At 32.1% G+C, this 22,268-nt stretch overlaps 1 protein-coding gene across 2 annotated transcripts in view; it reads left to right on the top strand.

The window, feature by feature from the left end:
• LOC148612376 (uncharacterized) overlaps positions 1 to 22,268 on the top strand; it is a 76,099-nt gene that overhangs the window by 27,785 nt on the left and 26,046 nt on the right. For both annotated transcript variants that reach the window (XM_088593743.1, XM_088593745.1), the window contains exons 8-27: positions 189 to 292; positions 762 to 934; positions 2,018 to 2,123; positions 3,156 to 3,357; positions 3,894 to 4,065; positions 4,367 to 4,490; positions 4,968 to 5,256; positions 5,551 to 5,655; positions 6,020 to 6,108; positions 6,716 to 6,848; positions 11,440 to 11,599; positions 12,181 to 12,278; positions 12,840 to 13,010; positions 13,459 to 13,556; positions 14,410 to 14,521; positions 15,718 to 15,975; positions 16,555 to 16,706; positions 17,622 to 17,826; positions 20,246 to 20,395; positions 21,120 to 21,277. In XM_088593743.1, coding sequence (XP_088449869.1) covers positions 189 to 292; positions 762 to 934; positions 2,018 to 2,123; positions 3,156 to 3,357; positions 3,894 to 4,065; positions 4,367 to 4,490; positions 4,968 to 5,256; positions 5,551 to 5,655; positions 6,020 to 6,108; positions 6,716 to 6,848; positions 11,440 to 11,599; positions 12,181 to 12,278; positions 12,840 to 13,010; positions 13,459 to 13,556; positions 14,410 to 14,521; positions 15,718 to 15,975; positions 16,555 to 16,706; positions 17,622 to 17,826; positions 20,246 to 20,395; positions 21,120 to 21,277 — 3,059 coding nt within the window. The remainder of the gene's footprint in view (positions 1 to 188; positions 293 to 761; positions 935 to 2,017; positions 2,124 to 3,155; positions 3,358 to 3,893; positions 4,066 to 4,366; positions 4,491 to 4,967; positions 5,257 to 5,550; positions 5,656 to 6,019; positions 6,109 to 6,715; positions 6,849 to 11,439; positions 11,600 to 12,180; positions 12,279 to 12,839; positions 13,011 to 13,458; positions 13,557 to 14,409; positions 14,522 to 15,717; positions 15,976 to 16,554; positions 16,707 to 17,621; positions 17,827 to 20,245; positions 20,396 to 21,119; positions 21,278 to 22,268) is intronic.

Raw genomic sequence — 22,268 nt, 5'->3', positions numbered from 1 at the left:
TGAACTACCCACATGCCAAATATAAAAAGCTCACATTGAAAGACAACGGACACGATTTGTAACGGACGGAGGGACGGGCGCAATTGGGTGCTAATTGATGATAAATATCAGTTCCTTCAAAAATGTTTTTGTCCGTAGATGTTAAGAAATTTTGTCAGGTCCATGATTTACTTGGATTTCAATTACAGCCATACCACAAACATGCGATGAAATTCTGAAAAAGAAACCGGGTGCAGGTAATGGAGAGTACACAATAGATCCCGACGGTCCCGAACCTTTGGATAGTGTTTTAGTATGTTTTTTTTTAATATTTTAAATATAAAAAAATTATCTTTAGATAATTCACACTCTAGTTTTCATCCAATGTATGTAGATAGTTTCAACACAACTATTCGCACATGTTTTATGTTTAGATTTATATATTTTGTGCAATAAAGACAGAATAAAACTACTTTTCAACTTACATGTGGCTTCACTGAGTATACTTATAAAATACAAAAGAAATTGTGAAGCATATTTTTATTGTATCGTTTAATTTAATTCTTTGCAATCTGAAACATATCAGTGTGTAAATTTATTTGTAAAAGGGTTTGAGATGACAACAAGCTTAGTAGTTTAATATATTGTGCCATAGGCCCGCATTTACGGCTGGCATGTTGACTCACTTTTAAGTAAATAATAAATACCAAAGCGGATATCATACTTTTCATTAATAGTAATGTATTGACAGTTCCAATTTAACACCATTTCTACAATGTCAGGTAGAATGTGATATGAAAACAGCCCCAGGAATGGGTATAACCATAATGAAACCTGCAAAACCATCAGAACAAACTACGAAATATAACCCAGATGTAACGGTGACGTATGAACAAACAGTTCCACAGATACAGAGTGTAATTGATAATTCCAAATTTTGTTATCAATATATGAGGTAAGCATTGCAGCCAAAGTTGCTGAAAATACAAGTCAAGTAAAGAAAAACAAGCTGATGTAAACCCAAAATGAAATTATGATGCTGAATAAAAAAAATCAACCATCGGAATTTCAGCTAAATTCAATCATTGTTCATGGGTAAAAACTATAAATGGGATGACCTACTTATAGCTCCTGTATATCAAAGCAAAAAAGAACCAAACAAGATATGGATATACTGATGCAAGTAATAATAATTACCGCAATGAATACCGAATGTCATACAACGGCAATATGTAGAAAATCTACGATTCGAATATGATTGTCATTTGCATCACATTCTTAAGACCAAGGAACTTCATACACAGTGACATTTTGCAAAGTCTCATTATCATTCTACGTTAAGAATTCAGAGACAACAAAGACCAACCTTAGTAACATTCATTTCATGCATATATATATAATATGTTTTATTATATTTCTTCTCCTCTTTTGAATGTAGCCGATGTTTTTGTCATAGCCTTTCGGAGCAAATATTTTTTCTTCAAAACTGTTAAATTTTAAGAGATGACATTTCGCTTATTCCTGTACTGCTACTGACTAAATTAATCACTGCAAAGTATTTACGGTAGCCTTAATGATCTTGTCAATCTATACTTTGTTTTCGTATTCACCTTAGTATAAGATTTTTACACTTGTTCATAGTATTCTTCTTTGTATTTGACCAATGAGTTACTCCATGGATGTTGCTACAAAATCATATAATTTCACTAACCTTAACCAATTCTACTAGGGTTGTAATGTTCGAATTATTCTAGTGTTTAGTTTCATATACTCCTTTTGGTGTTTCTTTCACCGTTTTGATTTCCCTTCATTGTCTTAACTTGAAACAGAAAACAGAGACAAGCTGCATACACAACGAAGGGAACGGAATAAAAAACAATTTCCATTACATGTAAAATTCTAAAACTAAACATAAAGAAATCAAGCCACCACATAAAAAATGAAGGATTTGTAATGTAAAGTCCCACCAGAATATTTTATCATTGGTTTTATCAGATTTCCTAGACACAGGCCATACTTGGGCGTTTATTTCTTACAGTGCTACGTGTCGCTGGAAAGCTAAAATGCTTGATGGTGACGATTACTGGGTTGATGTAAAGAATAACACACACTATACTTGGGGTGGTGCTAAAACACAGGGAAAGGTAAGATATGTTTTAGTCATAGTGGTATAATTTGATTTGTAATAACCCTTCTGTATGAGAATAGGGGTCTCTAGAGCTACATAGGTTAATTTGGTACTGTGACGTCATTAGCTACGATTGGTTCGCACTCCATGACTCAAATAATCCAAAGTTAAATTAGAAATGAATTATAAGAATAAGTTACAATTTTTGACCATGTTGTGTTTGCATAACTAAATGTGGGACAACTGACACTAGCCATGTTCATAAAACGCTTTGTGGCTCATGAAGCTTAAACTTTCCTGAAGTTTGTTACTTCGCATAAATTAAAAACAATCCATGAAGTAACTTTCATATAACGGCACTTAAGTGGGAATAGCTCGACCAATCCATTTACAAATTTAAGAAGCATGTTTTTTTTTATAAATCTTTACACATCATCTTTACTCATATCGCGCTAGAACTCTAACAAATAGGCTTCTGGAACAGGGTTATGTTGCTACAAGATTCAAATCATCACTCTAGAAGTTTTATTGTCGTCATCATGATCTCATGGATCGTTATGGTGTATCCATCTGTACCATGAAAACTGATTTATTCAACGGTACATAGTTTTCCTTTCCTCGTTTGTCTACCCCGGACTTGACTTTTATGAGCAACTCAGCTGGTGTTTCTAGAAAAGCAGAGGACGATTACCCTGCCGGTGCACCTGGTCCATGCTCCCAGTTTTTAGTGGAGTCCGAGTTGCTCATTTGCTTTTGTTACTTTGTATGTATTATTTTAGTTACTTTATGTTCTTTGGTGTGTATGTCTGTTTTCCATGTCTGGTGTTTGTCCCTGGATTGCATTCTTTTGACTACCACTATTACCTTGGTTCCCTTGATTACTCTTACATAAGTTTGAAATGGTAAACTAAAAAATGCATATAAGCATCGCGATATATAAATGCAAATCTATCGGTAATCAATTAAACTCATAATGCTCAACTGTTAAATACAAGAAATTTCATATTGCCTTACCAATGTGACTCTTTTTTTATTTTGTCTTTTTCAGTGTGTTTGTGGTCAGATAGGAGCGTGTAAAAACACAGAATCTAACTGTAACTGTGATGGAAGTGCAAGTGGTTTTATTGATGATGGCAAAATAATAGATAAAGATTTATTACCTATCATACTTGTACATATTGGAGGATTGACTGGATATGAAAAAATGGACGTAGCCCTTGGGCCTGTGACATGTGGTCCAAAACCGTTCGGTAATATATTCTTCTAATAGTATTTCGAGATACACATTTTATGTAAACACACAAAATCAAAGTATAAATTTAATCGAAGGAACAAAGACGTGTTGATGTGACACAACTTATGTCTATATAGTCAACCTATAAAAAGTTGACCGCGGTACATGGAGACTGAGTAACTTGGGCAAGCTCTGGAACAGCGTATGAACTGAAAAGATGAAAACTCCACAGACAGGAGGCATATAATTTAATCTTACAAAAAATCAATGATAACAAAAAAAATGTAACCCCGTGATAACGACTAGACAGGGATGATAGGTATACACAACAAAGAACAAAAAAATAACAAAACAAACACGTACAAAGAAACACAAGTAAATAAACAACCCTGTAAAACCTAGTAGTATGGACCAAGTGCATCGGTTGGGTAAACATTCACTGCTTGTATAATCATATAATCACATATAATATGTATAAAAAAAAAATAATATGCTAAACATATTTCTGGTTAATTTTGACTATAATATAGTGACGAGGAAACACTTTTCCAGGTTTTCCGATTGACTGTCATGAGGCAAAATTCGACAGTCGATACAAAATAGAGGAAGATGGACCACAGATAATAGATATTGATGGACCTGATGGGTCATCCAATCCTATATTGGTCCAATGTGACATGACATCGTACCCTCATGTAGGAATTACAGTAGTTGTACACGACAAGTTAGTCTTTTTATTATAAGAATAATATCCATATGTTTCTTAAATCTGGTATCCGTTTTTATTGATTTCAGATAATTAATCGAAATTTTACATTGAACAGGATATCGGCAAAAAAAGGAAAATTCAGAAACGTCAATATCCAAGCACATGGCCTTAATATAATAACAGGAATTACAGTTTGAATTTCATTTTATGATGAATAAGAGCCACAGCAAAATAACTGCTTACATCGTAGTTGTATTTTTGATAACTTATTATTACCCAAATTCAAAAATGAAGAATACGAACTTACCTTCTCCAGACCACAACCAGAAGAACCCACTCCAGATGGTGAACCCATCAACTATGCTGGTAACTTAGAAGAAATTAACAGCATTATAAAAAATTCTGCCTTCTGTAGACAAGATGTTGAGTATGATTGTCAGGTGGGTGCAACTCTTTTTAAATCGCCTTCATAGAAATAATAATTAAAAATAAAAGAAATATTATGGTGGTTGTTCTTCTAGATCTGGAATAGACATAGGATCACATTTTTTATTTACTACTTCGACAGTTTATCAATTTTATAATTGTCAATATTTAAAACAGCATTGTATATAAAGATCGTTAGTTGATGTTGTGATTTTCCCCAATTGTGCATGATCATATTGTACTTCCTAGACACGCATTTTGTCTTGTTTTGAATCAGTTATAATGTGATGAACTGATGTTTACGACACGTGCCATGCTATGAGCATCGGTATAGTGTAATATTCATCTCTATCACCGTCAGGACAAAATATTTTATAAGATATGAGCTGATTTCTTTATACTTTGCTCGTCTGTTAACCTTCATGTGTTCATTTTTTTTAATTTACAAAACCAAAAAATAACATAAAATATAAACACATTTTTTTGTATAGGACTCTCCAATCACAACCAATGGGAACACAAGATTTACTGACATTAACGGTGATATTAAAGATTACTGGCCGGGTGGTATGAATGGCATGTGTGCATGTGGTCTCAATAGAAAGTGTTTTGACGAGGAAGCTATGTGTAATTGTGATACGGTAGACGGAGAGCGAAGGAAAGATTTTGGCCCCGTCACAAACAAGGCAGATTTACCAATCAGCTCAGTGATGTCCGCTGTTCCAGGAAACGGCTCTACTTATACCGTTGGTCCTCTGATGTGTAGCAGACGTGAATTTGGTAGATATTTTCCACGTTATATGTAGTGTGTACCCTATCAAACAATAAATATCATTTTCATCTTCTGAAGTGCAATTATTCGTTAAAAAAGGTTTCTGTTGTAGTCTTCTGTATTAACACGACGTATAAAATAAATTTTGGAAATGACATAGTAATGCTACCTTTTTCTTTCGAATTAGCGAAAGTATAAGGACATATCTACTTACTCCGTTAGTTTACATTAGGTAACAGCAATAATTGGTCAAATGTTGTCTACGACAGTGTGTGACGCGATGATCTCTTCTGTTTTATAAGGTTTTGAAGTGAACTGTCAGAAGTACTTCCAGCAAGGGAAGGAAGATACATATACGTACTGGATAGATCCCGACGGTCCACCGAAAGCAGACAGCATTGATACTGGTAACGCCGGTTTATTGATTTGTTTTTAAATGATTTTTGCATGTGGGTATTATGTAAATCATTGTCAATGAACATTAACATGACTATTATAACGTTTGGTCATTTATGGTAAAACTTTTACCATGGTAAAGTTTTACTGTAGAATGATACAAATATTATATGATGCTAAAAATTGTATAAAATTACACTTTAGGGCGTCTTTAGCTAAAATAAGTTCCTAACTAATATTTTGCTTCTTATGTAGTTTTTATCTTGCAAGGTTAATTTCAGAAAATTAAAAATATAATCACTTGTATGTTATCTATGATTAAGAAATTTGAATAGGTTCTATACACGTCAAGTTATTTTTTTGTGTGTGTAACAGAAAATGTGGAGCCCTTCCCTGCCCACTGTGTCATGGTTAAGGAACCACCCCATGGAATCACAGTTATTCATCATGTTAATGAATCCACGGTAGGTGTGTTAAGCCGTATAATACAGGGGGGAATACGTCGAAGAAATGTTCATAATTATATTGTATCAATGCTTGCTTTATTGATTTTTTTTTATTTTTTATTATTCGTTGTAATTGCAGTAGTACATCCATAGATTGTAAAAACAGGGTATTCCAGAAACGAAGGGTTCCCGGCTACTATTAATTTTGCAATTTTTTTACCAAATTTTGTAGGAAACTTAAGTTTTCCAACGAAAGGGGACAGGTCCGATCCCCGGAACCCTTTGCTGGATCAGACACTGCAACTGCCCTTGGCCACTTCTAGGGCAAAACATGAATGTATACCTAACAAATAGATAACAATCTTACGTTTTACAACAATTACGCTACAGTTTAGCATTTACATACTGGGGAATAATAAAATGTTCAATTAAAGAAATAATGGTTTCCTGTATGATCAAAAATATTTAATTGACTGTAAGAGGTTTATCATTGCAAAAATTGTTTGAACGGTTAGCGAGTCCATGCCTCCATACAGAATTTCACTGGTACACTAAATGCATACTATATACAATAAAAAAAATCCTATGATAACGGTTTATAACACATACCTACTACTTTTTACAGCAAGAATTGAGCGGTGCAATTGAGCTGAAGTATTATTTAGTATCTGCCCTTCAGCTGATCAAATTACGAGAAAGATCAACATACTGTATGCAGAGTGTGTCTTTCACTTGTTCAAAGACTCCACTATTTGAAGGTAATAACGTACACTGCCTTTAAAAATGGAATAAAGCACCGACCATTTTTATCTTGAGGGGAGGTGGGGGCTGGGAATTGATGTCGGATAAGATTTTTCCGCGCATGCACACAATTGTTTAACCCCAAAGAAACCTATAAAAACATCGACCCCGAAGAACTTGAGATAAAGGGTACTGCAGACACTGTGAAGTCAGCCTCATATCTTGACCTACACTTTGAGATCGATGGTAAAGGAAAACTATTGACCAAACAATACAACACACGCGATGACTTTTCATTCCGTATTGTCAACTTTCCTTTCATCTGTGGCAACATCCCTTCAGTACCTGCGTATGGAGTTTTCATATCGCAACTCTTATTTTATGCCAGAGCTTCGGTAACTACGCAGACTTTTTGTATCGCGCTGGACTACTAACAATTAGGTTTCTGGAACAGGGTTATGTTGCTACAAGATTGAAGTCATCACTACAGAAGTTTTATGGTCGTCATTATGAACTCGTGGATCGTCACTGTGTATCCATCTGCACCATGAAAACTGATTTGTTCAAATCGGCGGGTGTTTCTAGAAAAGCAGGGGTACTTACCCTACCGGTACACGTGGTCCATGCTCCAAGTTTTTTAGTGGAGTCCGAGTTGCTCATTTGGTTTTGTTGCTTTGTATGTATTATTTTGGTTATTTTATGGTCTTTAATGTGTGTGTCTGTTATCTTTGTCCTTGTGTTACATTCTTTTGATTTCCGCCAGAATCTTGATTCCCTTGATTACTTTTTAAATTATATTTCAACAGCAACTGACATCAATATTTTAATTTGAAAATCTGCCTTCTTAAGTAATGAGAAAATATAAAGATTTTTTTCAAAAAGATCTCAACCACCCCCACGCCAACCATTGCTAATAATATGTTCGGTTCCTAAATATAATCATTTAAATATATATTAAGCAAACCAGAAATGAAGACCATTTTATGCACCATATTATTGAATAATGTGCGTTATCAATCGTAAGCAATATTAAATCTTTCAGTAAGTTGGTGCAACATTATTAGTCTAGTTAAAAATTAAAAAGAAACGGAATTTGTAAAATAAATGCCACAACTGGTACAAATGCACTAAAACTATCCAGGGACACTTACTTAACTCACTGACTGACTATCTCAATGAAAAAAATGAATATGCCTATTAGTTATACCAGCTCTATCTATTCTAAAGAGTCACTTTTTGTCTTAGAAAAAATAAATAACTATACAGGTATCTTCCTACACACATACTGAATGCATTTGCAAAGTTTCAGCGAAATGTGACAAGCACTTTTTTAAATATTTGATTTTTAAATATAGGGTAACCAAGTTGTGCCAGCAAAAAAGTGACAATATTCTACCATACTTAAATGCATTAAATATTTGCAAAGAACTTTTTCTGACTTTTCAAATAAAAAATATCAATCACAATTTGTTTTTTAACAATATCAATGAAGAAATAGTTTTAAAAGTAATCATTTTCTGAGAAATTGGTCTATTTTTAAAAATTTATTTCTGACATGCCTCCCCCTTTTTCTTGATCACATGTCAAAAATCCTAAATCTTTAAATTTTCACAAAAGGTGATATATTTGGCTTTAAATTTGTAAATACAGTGTTTTCACATTAAAACATGACCAGTAAAGGGCACCTAAAGCAAAAAAAAGTACTCAATAATGGATTTTCCATGTTGCCATAGGGGAATGCTGATATGGCCTTAACCGCAGTAATGAAAGTGAGTTTTTCCTCATTTCTAACCTAATTTTTGCTCAAATCTACACAAAACTTGATTTCAAGTGCTTATTACCACCATATTTAGGTAAATATAGCCCTCAAAGTTTAATATTTGATATTTTTACTAAATTTTCTACACTTTTTACAAGATAGGACATAAAAATCAGCCAAAAAGACCAATTTTCCATAATTTGGACCTATAACTTAAAAAAATGCATATTTTGAAGGATTTTTGTAGTGTATTCCTCTCATGGCAAAGTTAACAAGATCTTCAAGTAGTTTAAAGCTATTTCAAGAAACTTTTCATTTTGCCATGGCTTCAGCTTAAGGCTAAAAACCACTGATTCCACTTTCCATAGGCTTCTATGCTAATTTCACAATATTCAATGGCTTCTCTGGACTTTACCTTAACTTTAACCTACAGAAGACTATATATCAGCATGATTCTACATATGTCAGCTCACAATCCTCAGAATGGCATGTGGGGTTAGCAGACTTGCAGTGCAGTACTGGTCACCGGAAGTGAAGGGTCTATAAATAGCATGGGAAATCCCAGTGTTTTCACAAGATAGGGGTATATTTAAAAATCATTATGGAGATTAGGCTTCACATCACAAGAAGCAAAATGCACCTATAAAATGTACAGAAATGTTTTTCCTTTCACAAACTGTTTAAATTTTTTAAATAAGATGAGAACTTTTTTCACAGTACTATGAGGAACAGGGGTAATTTCTGCGTATGACTATTTTTGCGTACGTTCCAAATGCTCATTGGTTGAATTGGTGGTCTGTAACCTAAATCTAGGTGACTTCAGCAGTTAATTATTTATTTTGAGACGAATACCATATACATATAAATTCATCTTCAGTATTGAGCTTTTACGAGCATGCTAACCAATTTTACCATAGAGGTTAGAGAAATGGTTTAAACAAAGAATAAATTGTAGGAGAATGGGTTTCTCCCATGAAATCTGTAGAAAGCTTGAAAACTGTAAAATGATGGGAAACCTCCCTCGAAAATATAATCACCGTCCAGTGGTTGAAAAGTCACGTGCATTTTTTATTCACAGACACCCAAGTGCTACTTCAACTATAATTCTTCCATCCACACGTCCGCATATCTGTCGACTGACAGTTACGTATCATCCCCTGAGTACACTTTCTACTGTTCAAGTCACACACAAAAGTACATTGCCGGTCCGCCAACTGTAACAGTAATGATTGTTTCACTCCTCTCTTTAATCAAGATAAGGAAGTGATGTTTCGTTCCCCTGCATTTTATTGCTCCTGTGATTTTCGTGAGTGTGTGGTAGGAGCTTGTAACATTTCGATGCCTTGCTATGGTTGAACTTGTTTTAATTTGTTACCGAGTGAAGAACCTTATTTTTTTTACTTGTTTGCTGTACCAATGAAAATTATTGGTATGGCGCTAGCTGTACCTGTCTCCTCTGGTCACGGGAACGGTTGCAGTATTTCAAAATTCTTTAAGAATAAGAAACAGCAATACTACTAAATGTGCAAAAGGGAAATTCTTTGACAAGACAATAATGGGTACATGAAATTTGCAACAGGCTAAGGACAGTTGTATTGGAACAACACATAATAAAACTTCCTATCTACAAGGTGATATATGGCAAGCCAAAGTGGACAAAAATCAATATTTTGTAACATTTGAAAATGAATTTTATAATATTACAAACTGATTTTCTAATATTAAAAAATTGCAACTGAATACAACAAATCCATATTCTAATATTAGAAAATCAATTTCTTATATTAAAAAATCGTTTTTTTTTTAATGTTAGAAATTCAATTGAATTTTTAATATTAAAAAAGTGTTTTGTGATATTAGAAATCTAATTTGTAATATTAAAAAAATCATTTTTTAATATTAGAAAACACTTATATTTTTTAATATTACAAATTCATTTTCTAATATTACAAATTCCTGATTTAGTAATATTATAAAATATCACACATTTTGTAATATTACAAATTGAATTTTTAATGTTAGAAAATGAATTTGCAATATTAGAAAATCGGTCACATTTTTTAATATTACAAAATGATTTTCTAATATTAAAAAATCGTCATTGAATATGACAAATCCATTTTCTAATATTCAAAAATAGTTTTTTAATATTAGAAATTCATTTGAATTTTTATTATTAAAAAATGATTTTTTAATATGGAAAAAGTGTTTTGTGATATAAGAAATCTAATTTGTAATATTAGAAAATGAATTTGTAATATTAAAAAATCAGTTTTTATTATTAGAAAATGCTCATATTTGTCCACTTTGGCTTGCCATAGTGATAGGATGTGCTGCTGGATAAGGTACCATTTTCCAGCTTGCAAATATGTGAATAGGTGCGGAAAAACGAACATAATTATATGATGAGCCAATATTTCACATTACAAATTATATGGATAGTCAAAAGCATCCTTGTCCTATCACCTGTTATAATTGTAGAGTAAATGCATGATGAATATTGTTATGATGTGGCCTAGTGTATCATAAACATAACCCCCTGATCATATTTGACAGCACTCCCACATTATTGGGGAGACTCCCACAAATGTCAATGAAAAATTTAGAATCTCCAATAAAAAAAATCAAATTGTATAGGAGGTTTTTGGTTTAATTAACTTTTTTTCTGATAATTCTAAATAATTTAATTTTGTAGATTTTTACAAAAAAAATTGCTTTTACTTAAAAATCTCCACTTAACTTTGTTAAAAATTTCCCTCATGAACAGTTCCGAAGGTTAACAGGTATGACAGAAATACTTACACCACTAAAAAGCAGGGTTTGAATATCACAATAATCTTATTATACAGGAGGTGCTGCAAATGTACAATGGTATGATATAGAAGGCGATGCTCACACCTACTTCAATGGTAATGGGAGTTCTGAAGGGTGTGCCTGTGCAGCTAGTCAGTCATGTGATGGCGGTCTTAATGCACTTTGTAATTGTGATAGTAATGATGGTCAAACAAGGTAAACAGTTTCAAATTGAAAAGTTTAATAACAGCACAGTGGTGGTGGGTTTTTGGGGATGAAACTTCCCCCTTTGTTGAAAATTTTTGTGCATTTTTAAGGTAAAAATTAATAAAAAATAGCTAGGACTTCCATTTTCCACTAATTTGTGTACCAGCTAACACTTTAATTAACCATTTCAAAGATTCATGTTAATCAATTGTTACTGGTCCTTTTAAAACAAAAGAAATATTTATCAATATAATTTTAATGGACAAAATGGTTGGACTCATCTGGCCTTTCATTAAGAGGCGGTACCAGGTTCTTTTACCCTTCTAAACTACTAATAGGTACCTCCAGAATTTTAAATTTTCATACGTTTTTATTGAACAAAATGATGAAACGTACCACCTACAAAACCAAAGGTACCTGCGTTGCAAAAAAAAATGAAACCCTTGACTCATGGTTTTAAGTTACATTATGCTCGCATGATTTAAAAAAAAAACAAGTAAACATATCTATATAGTGACATGTATTAAGGTTTTGTTGGTTAATTCAGGTAACAATAAATAACAGAAAAATGTTTTGTTTTTTTTTTTCAGAGAGGACATAGGTAACTTGATTGAGAAGTCTGATTTACCAATTTCCTCTATAAATGGAATAGGTCCCTCTGTCACCGCTGGACCAATGCAATGCTTTGGTAAGATTTGATATTTGTTGAACTTTCAAATAATACTTTTTCATAAATTAAATTGCTATGTTCTATAAATGTTGTTTTATAAGTGAAAGATATTTTTAATGTGCAGTGAAACCTGTCTAAAACAAAACCTGAAATAATCTGAAAACTGTCCAAACAAAACCTTAAATAATCTGAAAACTGTCCAAACCAAACCTTAAATAATCTTATAACCTGTCTATATCAGACCTTATATAATCTGATAACCTGTCTATATCAGACACTTTTTTACAGTCCTTTCATATCAATATAAATTTTGAACCATGGTAAACCGTACATCTGTCTAAAATGAACCAATTTTAAATTCCAAATGGGGTTCAGTTTAAACAGATGTCATTGTAATTAGTATTATGGCTTTTGACTGAAGTAAGTACAATCGTTTGTAAGGTAGAAGTCCTATTATTCTGGAAGATCATGATTTCAGAAAATGAGAGGCAACTTTATTCCACCATTTCAAAAAAGGAATGTTTTAAAGTTTCCATGGCCTTAGATTTAACTTATCTTCAATGATCTATGGAATTTCAGATGTATTCCCAACATGTAGTGATCTGTACTGGTTCATGAGGGGTAAACGAGTTGATAGTGAGGATATGGTTTCCAATGGACAGTATACAATTAGCCCTGGTGGAGCTGATGGAGTCAAACCATTTAAAGTTACATGTAAATTCCCAAAAACTGAAATACCAATTACTCCAGGTTTGTCTTGTCAATTATATATATATATATGTAGATTATACTGTTGATTGGTGATCATGTGAATTATTGGTTTTGTGTATTGATCAATCCACATATTAAGTTTGTTGCTATAACTAAGTCAACTTTTTATTATTTCTCCCATTGCTTTTTGTGCAAAATTACATTTTTTCAGTAACAAAAACTTTATATGTGGCCATTTGACCAATTCCTCAATTTCATTAAAAAATTATTATGCATTTGATCTAGGAGGTCCAAATGGCAAAAATATGTAAACTCAATAATGTCTGACTTTATTCTACTGTCTTTCTAAGTTGGAGTGGAATTTTGATTTTTTTCATAATTTTTGAATTTTCAGAATTTGAATTTTTGATTTGACTGCACTATGCAGACCATGAAAAATAGTACCTGAAAAACCACACTTAAATATTGATTTTTGTCTGTTTTTCAGGTGACAACACAAATTCCACTTCACCAGATGGTGACCAACCAATCACCAAGTGTTTTGATATTAATTATGGTAATGGTCTCACTGTTGAACAAGTCCAGGTAAAAATTTCCTTTAGATAGTATTATGTTCAAACTAAAAGTTAATAAAAGGAAATATTACAAATAATTCATGTTAGAAATTAGATTGCAAAAAAAGTCTCATTACATCAAAAGACTCCTCTAATATGCCATGTGTATCAAGTAATGGCTAGTGATTTATTATATATACTATAGAAGACTAATGAACAGTTAGTATTTCAAAAAGGAAAGTTTGCCAATTTATTTTACATTAAGTGATGAATTAATTTTTGTAAGAATCAGGCAAAATCAGAAAAATCAGAAATATGCATATCAAAAACACACAAATCCAAAAATATAAAATTACTCAAGGGTGCTTTCTCTATTTGAAAAGACCATTATTTGATCTATGCTTCACTGGATTTGCTCAGAAATTTTTTGATAGAATGTTAGAAAAATGCAGTTTTTGACAGAGTTATGTGCCCTTGAAATGTTCATTTTCAGTGCATTTCAATGAAATCAAACTCATTTTACCAAAGTGATATGGAAAATTGTGTCCTTTTTCCTTGATTCTGTTGGTGCATATTGTCAAATGAAACTTTCAAAAAAATTTTTTTTCATACCATGTTTACCCACTGCCTGAATCTTACAGACATTGACACTTAAACAGTTTGAATAAAACATTAAGAGACAAAAAAGTGGACTCATTTTATATTTTCAGTGATTATTTAAAGCACAAAGTAAAAAAGTACTCAAAAAAATATCTATGAGGTAACCGGCTGTTGATATATTCAGACTTAATTTTCATAAGTTTAAAGTATCATTTATTTAGTAAACAAAGAATAAATGATATTCATCCTATTTTCTTATACTTTACCTGTATATGTGTTTACAGTCACTGATTGAAAAATCTAAGAGTTGTACCCAGGAGTTAGTATACAAGTGTAACAATGCACCAGTAACTGACAGAGTTTTTTTCAAAACTTGTGATGGAAAGGTCCAAGATGGTAATATACATTAAAGTTTGTCAATTGCAGTTGTGTTAGAGACCCATCACATCTTATAGCCCAATAAGGGCAGAAAGAATTACCATAGGGAAGATTGTAGAGAGTACTTATATCTGTAGTTTGATTTTAGCAGTGTTCTAGGATTTTTCAGAAATTGAGGTAATCCATATAAAATCAACTTTCCCACAGTCAATGACTGCTTTCCTAACAAAACAAATCCTTACAGCATATGAAGTTTCCAACTTGCCACAGGAAAGTGTAACTAAGAACCTAACTTTCCCTGACCCAAATTTCATTTGCCCTGGGTAACGGGAAATAGGAATCCTAGAACACTGTTTAGAATATGATCCCAAGTTTGCTGTTTCAAGTTGTTTATTAAAATTCAGAAAATTGCTGTTTCTGGTGATATATTAATGATATATGAGGGGATAGAATCACTGTTGTTAAGTTTAAATAAGGAATACAAATATTTAATGAAAATTTATATATAATTAACTATATAACGACATGCCTACCTGCTGTCTGTTGGTTTTGTGAGATAGAACAATGAAAATATTACTCGGCATGTTTGTCTGGTACACAGCAGGGTCTCTTTGATTGGTCAAATGTTCTTGTCCTGAAATGAATGAAATATCTGGCATAAGATGTTAAACAATAATCAATCAATCTTTTAAACTTCAAAATTTTGTTGGATTATTAACTTCTCCTTAATGAATTACAAATGAATTTAGCATGTACCTATCACCAATTCTTTGTACACAGCCGAAATTGCCAAAAAATAATAATATGTGAAGCACTGTATACCATTAGTGAGGATATAATACAGTAATTTTTAATTGAGTTTGATATGACTATCATATATAAACTGAATATTACATGTCAAAATCTGTATCACATGTGTATCAACCCAAGACTCCTATATCACCTCGTGGGCCAGTGACCCTTGGATGATATAGGAGTCTCGGATTGATACAGCATGTGATACAGATTTTGAATTGTCATGTTCATTATATCATATATTTGAATCATATTTCAGTGGTGGTCTGTGAAGGGGTGCAATATAGGGTATGCAATATAGGTCTAATTATCAGTGGATTTTCAAATATAACAAGCAACATATGATTAATAACTCTTTTGGCTGTGTACATACATAAATTAATTGTTGATTCTATATCTATACTTTTAAACCCTATCAGGTTGGGCAGGATCTAACGGCGAGGATCAGTGTGCTTGTGGTGTCACTGGAACTTGTGATTCTGTCAACGATGAATTCAATGAATGTAACTGTCAAGTTCAGGATGGGGTAGAGAGAACAGATAAAGGTTGGATCCATTCAAAGTCACGTCTTCCTGTCTGTCAAGTGTGTATTACACTAGATCCAGTTACAGCTGACCAACCAAGTAGATCTGCTTCTTATGAAGTATCTCCTCTATACTGCAGTTACTATAACATAGGTACATATAATAGTTCTATTACCACTTTAGGAAATTGATATGATTGGACTTCAATAAGTGTCTGGTTCTGATAGGTTTTTGGTTTATTCAGGTTTTGGTTTAGACAGATTTTGGTTTAGACATGTTTTTTGTTTATTCAGGGTTTGGTTTTGACAGGTTTTGGGTTTATTCCAGTTTTGGTTTAGACAAGATTTTTGGATTATCCAGGTCTTGTTTTAGACAGGTTTTTTGGTTATGACAGGTTTTGGGTTTATGACAGGTTTGGTTTAGACAGGTTTTTTGGTTTATTCAGGGTTTGGTTTAGACATGTTTTTGGTTTATTCTGATTTTGGTTTAGACAGGTTTTTTGGATTATCCATGTCTTGGTTTAGACATGTTTTTGGATTATCCAGGTCTTGGTTAAGACAGGTTTTTGGATTATCCAGGTCTTGGTTTAGACAGGTTTTTGGATTATCCAGGTCTTGGTTTAGACAGGTTTTTGGATTATCCAGGTCTTGGCTTAGACAGGTTTTTGGATTATCAAGGTCTTGGCTTAGACAGGTTTCACTGTACAATACTTTTGATTTCATTGTAATTTAGGTGTTTTTGGAACATGTCAGGCCAGAAGAGATTCCACTAGATCAGGAAGTGAATCTGAAACAGTGTTTATTGACCCAGATGGTAATACTGGTGGAAAAGAACCATTCCCTGTCTTTTGTGAAATAGAGGCTCATCCTCCAGCTGGTATTACTGTAAGTTGTTTATTGAATAATAAGTTAAAAGATTAAATAGCATAATATCTTTGTTTTAACTGTCAGTGCCAATATGTGGAAACTTCGGAAAACTGTTTACAAAACTGTTGACCCGTGCAAAAAAATGTTTCTGGTACTACTCAATACAACATTAACATAAAGTTTGACATTTTTATATTCATCTGACAGAATTATTGCCAATGGTATCTAAATTTAGATAGAAATAGGTACTGAAGTTAATGGATTAACAGACTCGCAACAAACAGAAATATTGGTAAACCTCAAGCAGTTTCCTTAAAACAATGGTAATAAGTGTTCAGGTCATCTTTTAAGGATGTTTTCTGCTCATGTTCAGCCATTTTTGTCAGATTTACACACTCTTCTGGTTTTTTCAATTTCATAGCATTGATATTTTCTGCCCAGTGACACCCCCACCACCATTAAACACGCCTTAAAATGCTTTTTGAGAATTGTTTTTATGAAGTCCTTGTTATTTCTTCTGGGTTCTTGATGGATAAAACCTAATAAGACAAAACCTATGAAAAATCAAAAGAAAATCCTTTTCCCGCCAAAATTTCAACTGCTTATATTTAAAAACAAGCACACTGACCTATACCTTTTTCCACTAATTGTTCTAACATGAAAGATCTTATTAGATTTCACACCCATGAAATCCTTGATAATCTTAAACATAGTAGCAAACATCCTTTCAAATTTTGTTACAATTAGCTTGGTTCTCAATGGCTGGATTGATTCTAAATTTGGTATGTGACTTTATATTTGACTTTATATAGAGGGGGATACTTATAAGCAATTTTGGTTGGTGTATGATATTTACTGTCTGAACGTGTGGCAGAATTCCTAGCACAACAAAGCATGCAACTTCATGTTTGTTTACTTTTTGTTTATATATAGAGAATCAATCCCAAGCCAGATGACAAACCCATACCAAAGGAAGGCGGAGTGATTATTATTGAATACTATGTCTATGAGTATGAGCTGATTAAGGATATTATAGAGAAGGCAGTGTTTTGTGAACAAGATGTTTATATTTTGTGCAACGGAGCAGATTTTCCAACTGAGAGGGGAGATCATAACGATTGGATGGTCTATGGAAATGGTAGGTGTTTAAAGAATGTGGTAACTTCAGCATTTACTTGTCACTTTAGAATATGATTATGGAAGTCTGTTTCTGTCATCAAGATAAATAAAAGTCGCGAAAAATTATCTCGAAAAGTCATGATAATTGCTGTATTTTGTCGACATAAATGACAATTTCATCTCAAAAAGTCACAATAATTTTTCGTGATAGTTAAGATAATTATGTCGACCATTCGAGTTAATTATCACGACTTATAGAGAGTCATGCCAATATGTAGCTTCGACATAAATATTTTCGCGATAGCTTTTTACCAAAATCACGACATTACAGCTAATTTTTGTGACAAAATGGAGACAAGCTATCTCAACTTGTTGTGAACGTATTGATATCTGTCGTCATAAACTATTGCAATTTTATAGTTTAAAGTTATGAAAATGCCAAGTAGTGTCAGCTACAAAATGTGTACATTGTGATAAATCATATTGACTTTTTTGTGAAATAACTTGAATTGTTGGCATAATATTTCGACAAACGTGAAATTTCGTGATAAGTTATCGTAACTTACCACGAAAAACTAGCTTTTGTCAAGATATAAAGTCAATAAGTCAAGTTTATTCACAAAAAAGTCAACATAATATATTGTAATTCACATGTTTTGTTGTTGACACTACTTGGCATTTTCACAACTTTAAATTCTCAGATTGCGATAGTTTATGTCGACAAATATCTTAGACATCACAACTTTTACGACCAGTTGAGATGATAAATCACGATTTGTCATGATAATTAGCACATAAATTCGTTGTATTAGTATAAAGTTGTCACATCTTATCTTGAAAATATTTTATGTCAAAGGCACAAGTTGTCGTCGGTTCCCTTAAAGTCGCAATAATTCATGTTATTATATCGAACGGTCGACATAATTATCTTAACAATTGCGAAAAATTACCGTGACTTTTTGAGATAAAATTGTCATTTATGTCGACAAAATACCCAAATTATCCGGACTTTTCGAGATAATTTTTTGCGACATTTACTTATCACGATGACAGAAATAGACTTCCATATATGATAAATATAAATTTAATTGAGTACTTTATTGATTTTATTGTAAGAGGTCATATGTATGGCAGGCCATAGTGGACAAAATGTTTTTTTTCTAATATGAAAAAATTGATTTTTTAAAAATATAAATTCATTTTTTAATATAACAAATTTTGATTTCTAATATCACAGGACACTTTTTTATTATTCAAAAAATATTTTTTTAAAATTAAAAATTAAATTGAATTTCTAATATTGAAATCGATTTTTTGATATTAGAAATTGATTTTTTTAATATTAGAAATTGATTTTTTAGTATTAGAAAATGCATTTCTTGTATTCAATTACAATTTTTTAATATTGAAAATCATTTTGTAATATTGAAAAATGTGACTGATTTTGCAATATTGCAAATTGATTTTTTAATATTACAAGTTCATTTTCTAATATTACAAATTCATTATGTAATATTAAAAAATGTGTGATATTTTATAATATAACTAAATCAGGAATACGTAATATTAGAAAATTAATTTTTAATATTACAAAATGAATTTCTAATATTAAAAAATATTTTCTAATATTAAAAGAAATGATTTTGTATTCGAAAATTATTTTCTAATATTACAAAATATTGATTTTTGTCTACTTTGGCTTCCCATACATATGTCTCTTTGAGCTTGTTGTATTGTAAAAGAAATTATGTAGCTAGCAGTGTTTTACTGATTGAAGGACTTTACTGTTACAACCAGGATAGAATAGTGCAAGGCTTCTTAGTATGTTTGTTAGCTAGTAAATGTTTTTAAGCAGCAGTCTTTTCAAAAATCAGGCAAGATGTGATTTATATGACAAGAATGGATGTTGTGAATATGTCAAAGAGACAACAACCCCACCTGGAAGAAAATGTATGTAAAAAAACCACCAAATTCATTGTTATTTCTTATTTCTTATTCAGAAATATGATGCTACATTGTACATGAAATTGGCAATTTGCTATAGTTTTGTTTTTTATTTGGTTTAATTAAGGGGAAAGTAAACACACCATGAATCATTTCTACCCTCAGTAGTGTTTGATTTTATATGGATTGTACTTATCACTTGATGAGGATTGAAAATCATGATATAATGTTAAAAACTGATACGCCAAAAAACATTCAGAGAAAAATGCATAGCAATAAAAAAGAAAATCAAACCAATCATGGCAATTAATATTTTAAAGAAATCACACAAATGGATGATTGAGAAAATTCATGCAACAGCTTTAATAACAAATATGGCCTTGATTACAGCAGATAACATCAAGATCAATATTTGTATTAACACATATTTATACATAATTTAAATGACATGAAGTTAAACGAGGATGTCATCTGTAATTTTTATCTATTTACAGGAACAATAACATGTAAAGAGGGAGGATGTTCATGTGATGATGGATCAGTATTTGGAGGTTTTATTGGAAGTGGACTTCCAGTTCAGAATGTAGTGTTAGACCCATCTACATCTGATAGAGAACTACATATTGGTCCACTCAAATGCTATGGTGGGTATTTTTTTTTTGTTGCTGCTGTCATTAACTTATGTTAAAGAAATATACAGAACTAGCTCTTTGAATTCTCATTCTATGTATTTTTAAATTACTTAAACTATTTTTTAAGCTAAAATAATATTAATATTATAACAGGGTATTTTTTTTAATTTGGAATTATTTTGGATTTAATTAAAAAACTATTTATAAAACTAACCTCTACTATGGGGGTTAGTCATGCAGTCATGGCTAAGGGGAATTTGTAAGTTTTCCTTGCCTATTGTTACCTAACTAATCTTACCACTTACCCATGCCGGCATGACTAACCCCCTTTGTATGGGTTATGCTTTACAATTTTTTTGGGGTCATTTAAAAATAATTCTGACTTCAAATAATACCTTGTTTTTTTGTAGGGATAACCAATGTAAGTGAGTCTGTAAATGTACCATGTAGTTTCATAAAAACAAAGATCCTTAGATTCGAGTGGAATGTCATCCATTTTACTTACATTATATGTACTTCAGTAATCCATTGTACATGAATAAGAATGAAAATTGTATTCTGCTGATTACCTATTGGCAGAAAAGACTAAAAATAGAATTCCACCACTTTGGGGTAAAGTTTACTTAAAAGCCTTAATATCACTTTTTTTCTAGTTGATAGGTGAAGTTCTTTCGATAAAAAATGTTTCCCTCCTTTTTCACTTAACAAATATAACACTGAATTTTGTTTGTTGTAGATTTGTATAAGGATTGTCATGACATCAAGGAACACAATGCTATGAACGGTGGAAGGAGAGGCCATGTTTATGCCATAGACCCTGATGGTCCTGGTGGTGTACAATACTTTGCTGTTCAGTGTGATTTTGAAACTGATAAAGATATTGGTATCACTATTGTAAGTATTGATAAATTTTATTGGTTTTTAGTCAGTGAAAATCAGTGGAGAATACAGGAGGTTCTGGGTGTTTGAACCTTCCTTTTGTGGGTGAATTTTGTTCATTTCTTGCCAAAATTTTGTCAATTACTGGCAAAAATTGGCAGAAATGAGCAAATAATAGCCTGAAACCCCACATTTCAAAATCTCTGGTTCCAATTTTGAAAATGGGTCAAATGTGACATTACAACTGTTATAAATCACATCATCCTGTAATTGCTAACTGTGTGTAGACAATATTTATTGATATATAAATCATCTACTGTGAAAGTACTTTTAATTTGTGGATACCAATTTTTGTGAATTTGGGAAGAAACACAAGTTTGTGGATCGTTGAATTCATGGTTTCGAGGTTTTCAATTGACACATCTATGGCAATTTCCTTTTCCTTTGGAAGCGAATTTCATGGTTTGACCTACCCATGAAAACCTTGAAAATTGATACCCCACGAACAAATGTACTTTCACAGTATGAACTGGTAAATGATTGTCTATTACTGAAGTGTAAGCTCGACTTCAATAATCGGAAACCCCCAAGAAAAGTTTCTTTGAGAATAATACTATTTATCCCAAATTACCGGTACTAAGTATTGTACGATGTGTTGACAAGTCATGATCGGATAAAACCAATTGTCCAAATAACCAAAGCAGCAATATGGAAATGAAGATGATACATAGAAAATCCACCTACCATTGATGAAAATATTTTGATAATATGCCAATGACCATAAAAGGAAAATCTATTATTCAATAATTTGACAATGATGTTAAGACTCATATAACTCAATCAACGAAAGGATGCACGCTCAGTGTGCACATTCAAACAATTTGACCTGATTGTTGTGACAAAGATAGTTCAATCACGCTACCAGCCAGTGTGTACATTTCAATAATTTTACCTGGACACCAAGACTAAAATATATTTTACCTAGTTACCACTGAGTGATTTCCAA

This window comes from Perna viridis, chromosome 7, assembly GCF_037379345.1.
Source record: "Perna viridis isolate PV_CMFRI_1.1 ecotype Kerala chromosome 7, ASM3737934v1, whole genome shotgun sequence".
In the NCBI taxonomy this organism is placed as follows: Eukaryota; Metazoa; Mollusca; class Bivalvia; order Mytilida; family Mytilidae; genus Perna; species Perna viridis.
The sequence above is the reverse complement of the archived record's forward strand: the minus strand, read 5'-3'. Positions and strand labels throughout refer to the sequence as shown.